Source organism: Triticum aestivum, chromosome 7D, assembly GCF_018294505.1.
Source record: "Triticum aestivum cultivar Chinese Spring chromosome 7D, IWGSC CS RefSeq v2.1, whole genome shotgun sequence".
In the NCBI taxonomy this organism is placed as follows: Eukaryota; Viridiplantae; Streptophyta; class Magnoliopsida; order Poales; family Poaceae; genus Triticum; species Triticum aestivum.
In genome coordinates, this window is record NC_057814.1 from 135178730 (window position 1) to 135182827 (window position 4098).

A 4098-nucleotide genomic window follows, 5' to 3' on the forward strand; every position below is an offset into this window, starting at 1 on the left:
AGGGAGGAGGCGGGCGTGAGGACGGGGGCGGGCGGCGGCTCCATGGCGCGCGGCGGCCGGCGGCGATTGGGGGCGGGGCGACGGGCGGGGCAAGGGAGGAGGCGGGCGACGAACCTGATTTTTCCCTCCCGTGCGCGCGCAACGGACAAATAGAGGTTGTGGTTGTTTCCCCTCTCCAACCCTCACTTTTAGAGGCTGGGAGAGCGACCCGGGCTCAACCCTTAAAATTGTTTACAGGTTTAGGGGTTAAAGGGTTCTAGTCTTTGCGTTTTTTTTGTTTCAACCCGTAAAAAAGCGGTTATTTTTGAGGGTTTGAGGGTTTGAGGGTACTACTAGACATGCTCTAAGTTGTATGGTGCTGTTTAATTGCTTTTGGTTAGTCCCTTGATCGCTTCTTATATGTGATTTTGGTAGTTTGCCTGCCTTGGGATGTATATATAATGTTGCTTCACGCATTCATAATCCTCTAAAATTTCCTTTTAGATAAAGAACCCTCTTAACCAGTTGGGGTTATGGTAGTTCTGTTGTGGTAAAGCATAATATGGGAGTATTAGAGGCTCTATATGAACCGTTCCACACCATTGTATTGTGTAAGCTTCTACAAAATGATGTTTAGTAACTGCCTCTTTGCTTGCCGGAGCATACTCAAATGTAATAACATCATATTTCTGTGTCGGATCAATCTCGGAGCATATTCTTTTAGGCTTTGTTACACGCTTTATACTGTAATGTCTATATTAATATTTCCTTGCAAATATCTTAACACATTGAGCCTTTATACCATGCAGGCGGAGATCCTAACGCGACCACATCTGAAGCAAAAGAAGAGATGGATTCTCGTTCTGTTTTTGTTGGAAATGTAAGTTTTCATTCCGTTGTTGTCTAAATTTAGCTGGCACTCCTACATTCCATAGTAGTTATGATATAGCCAGGTATATGCGATAAAACTGATACCATATGTTTCTTTTTACATGTGATAATGTTTGTTATGCTTGTGAAATCGTTTATAGAAAAGCTGATGTTCAAGTTAACTACTTGATTTGCTTGACCAGCCCAAATTTTGTTTAAGGTGCTCTTAGGTTAGGTATTGATGTTTCCACAGAACATTCTATCTGTACTTTGATGATTTTTGTTTCTATTCTTAATAGATAGTGTCATAGTGCCAATCAGCAATGTGTCGTCCCCTAAATAGTGCCATAACTTTGAACATGTATCATTGACAATCATATTTTATCAGTGACTTGAAGGCATTCTGTATTTTCTATTTTTATCAATGTATTTTTTTTCTGGTGCATTGATTGAGAAATGACATTGGCCGCAGGGTAGTCTGCTATCATCAAGTCTTTGAAATCGAAATTTTGGCATCTGGCTGACTCTCAGTGCAAGTTCTAGTGTTAGCTTAGAGGGGGCAAGAAAAAAAAAGAAAAAAAATCCATGAAAAAAAGAAAAATATTTGAAAAAGTAAAAAGAAAAAGAATATAGAAAAAGGAAGAAAAAAAAGAAAAAATACAGTGTGATAGGAAATGCCCCCGAAAATGTCAGTAGAGAACTGCTGCATGTACTCCACCTGGCGCTTGAGACTCATACATGGACTGATGTGGCATGGTATCAATAGCCATCGGTAGATGAGAATCAGTGGCAGGGGTGCATAGGCATGACATGTAAGTGTGACCTCACATTTTATGTTGTGTCTATTGAAGAATGCTATGTTTTTTTTCATGTTATGCCTGCTGGAGTGTTTTATTCTCTGTAGTATGTGTCCTTTCTCCCCTTGGAATTATTCATGTTTTAATAATTAATCTAATGGTTCATCTGCCAGTTTTGTCATCTTTCAGCAAAATATACCCAATAGAGCTTCCTTTTGCTTTTGAAATATCCGTAGGAAGTGTGTATGTCAAAAATTTAACTAGAGTGCTGGTGTTTAGGGGCTTCTATATGAGTAAGTGATATCTGTAGTCACGATGTTTTTGTATTTCATATAGGCATTGGATGCATGTCAGTCTGAAAGCATGTAGACGTATATACCTGCTTTTCGCTTTCTCTGATCTACCAATGACAGACTTGCTCTAGTAGTAACATATATTGTGCAGACCTGTGCAAGCACTGCTGTCCCCTATTTCGACTTTTCATGTATATGTGTCAATATGCTTTTCAGCCTGTGTCTATGTAGCAAGAAGCCTATGATATGCAACTTATTTTAGAAGTCAACATGACTAGATATTAAATAAACATTGCAGGATGAGTATCTGTTTTCCTCTGTCCATTACATCCTGTTTAAGGTCTAGTGTGTGTAGGCTGTAGGATCTTCTAAATGCGAACAATTAGTTACTATATGCAGGTCAAACCGTATTCTGTAAGCCATAGAACATTGCAGACGTGAATGTTTTTCCTCATGAAAAATTAATATGAGGCTGACCTGTAGACCAGTAGCACTATCAGTTCCAAGTTATCTGTTTACATCGTCAGTTCTGTGTATCGATGTTCCTGGTAATTTGTCCTCGCATCTGTATAACAGAGTTTGCTTTGCGCAATCCTTTTGCATCATTATTATGACTGAAGTACATTTGTTTCTAGTAAGGAATACGTGCGAGGAGTGTTAGGCTATATGCTCTTAGATGCAAAGCTTGCATCACAGGTCCAGTGTTCATAATCTAGTGAATCAAGTAACAACAGTAGTTTCTTATTGTGAGTGACATAACCAGTCAAAATTTTGGATGTGATGAAAATTTATCTCTATTCTAGAACAGTAAGAGAAGTACTAACTACTGTGGAGCTCTAGTGAATTCACAGGTTGATAGTTTGCTAAAATTGAGATGCAGTCTGGTACTGTTGGTTTATTTTGAATGTTTCATTAGTTGCAAGCTGATTTTTAATGTGTTATGTGACATCGTAAGTGTACTCATTATGTTTTGTAATTGTATGATCACAACTGCAGGTTGACTATGCATGCACTCCAGAAGAAGTGCAGCAGCATTTTAATTCCTGCGGAACCGTCAACCGAGTGACTATCCTGACTGACAAGTTTGGGCAGCCTAAAGGTTTTGCTTATGTTGAATTTGTTGAAGCAGAAGCTATCCAGGAAGCTGTCAAGCTGAGTGAGTCAGAGCTTCATGGTCGGCAAATCAAGGTGAGCTGTGAATTCATACTCCCCTCGTACTGCAACTGACTACCTTGTTTTCAGCAATAACCTATGTGGTATGCTGACCTTCTTTGTATGCTCATTAGGTAGCACCGAAGCGAACTAACGTTCCTGGGTTGAAGCAGCCCCGAGGGGGCCGAGGATTCAACCCATATGGCGGCCACCCCTACATGAGGCCATATCCTCCACCGTTTTACAATCCTTATGGTGGTTATGGGTAAGTTTAATTTTGTGTACTTGGTACCAGTTGCCTCTTGGGCCTCTGAAATAACGAGCACCATGATCACTCTTGTCTAAAATGCCCTCCTGTTTTTTGTCCTAATGCAGGAGAGCTCCCAGGTTCCGCCGTCCGCGCAGGCCTTTCTACTAAGTTGTGGCTCTACTGGAGTTCTGTCAACACATGACAACACTAGTCTTCGATCGATCTCAAGCCAGTCAGAGAACTCAAATCCTTACACCGTGTTTCATTATTTCACAGAAGGATATGTGATGGTTGTTGTGTAATCTACTGTGTTGTGTTGAAAAATGTTTAAGCCACTACATGCATCAGCATTATGTACTATTTGACTTTAGTAATCAAGTCATACGACATACTATGCCTGAACTGTATTATATTCCTTGCTCTGAAGGAGTTCTCCTGCGTGTAGTTCCTATCATCAGTCGATAGCTTATTTTCATTTAACAGGTCCAAAGATCTGTGCTAAGCTTTGTAGGGTGTCAAGTTGCAACAAGCATGTTTTATCAACGGTTTTAAATCCTAGCCATTGCAGGAAAGAAAACTAGAATCGCCTTTTTTCCCTTGAAAAGGGGCCGCCGCATTGAAAGTGCTGTTATGATCCCAAGCTTGGGTGAACAGTAAAATCAGGAAAAAGAAAAAAATCCAACAGATCCCAATTTTTTGGGTGAAAATTTCTTTTGAGAAGGGCCTCAGCATTATCTACTGGGAATTGTTGATTTCT

The 4098-nt window shown here is 40.2% G+C and overlaps 1 protein-coding gene across 2 annotated transcripts in view; it reads left to right on the plus strand.

Moving 5' to 3' along the window:
• The window catches only part of LOC123165087 (polyadenylate-binding protein 2), a 5203-nt gene extending 1455 nt beyond the window's left edge, over positions 1-3748 (plus strand). For both annotated transcript variants that reach the window (XM_044582714.1, XM_044582715.1), the window contains 4 exons: positions 789-859; positions 2936-3127; positions 3226-3356; positions 3467-3748. In XM_044582714.1, coding sequence (XP_044438649.1) covers positions 789-859; positions 2936-3127; positions 3226-3356; positions 3467-3509 — 437 coding nt within the window. In that variant the 3' untranslated portion in view covers positions 3510-3748. The remainder of the gene's footprint in view (positions 1-788; positions 860-2935; positions 3128-3225; positions 3357-3466) is intronic.
• Positions 3749-4098: the final 350 nt, after the last annotated feature.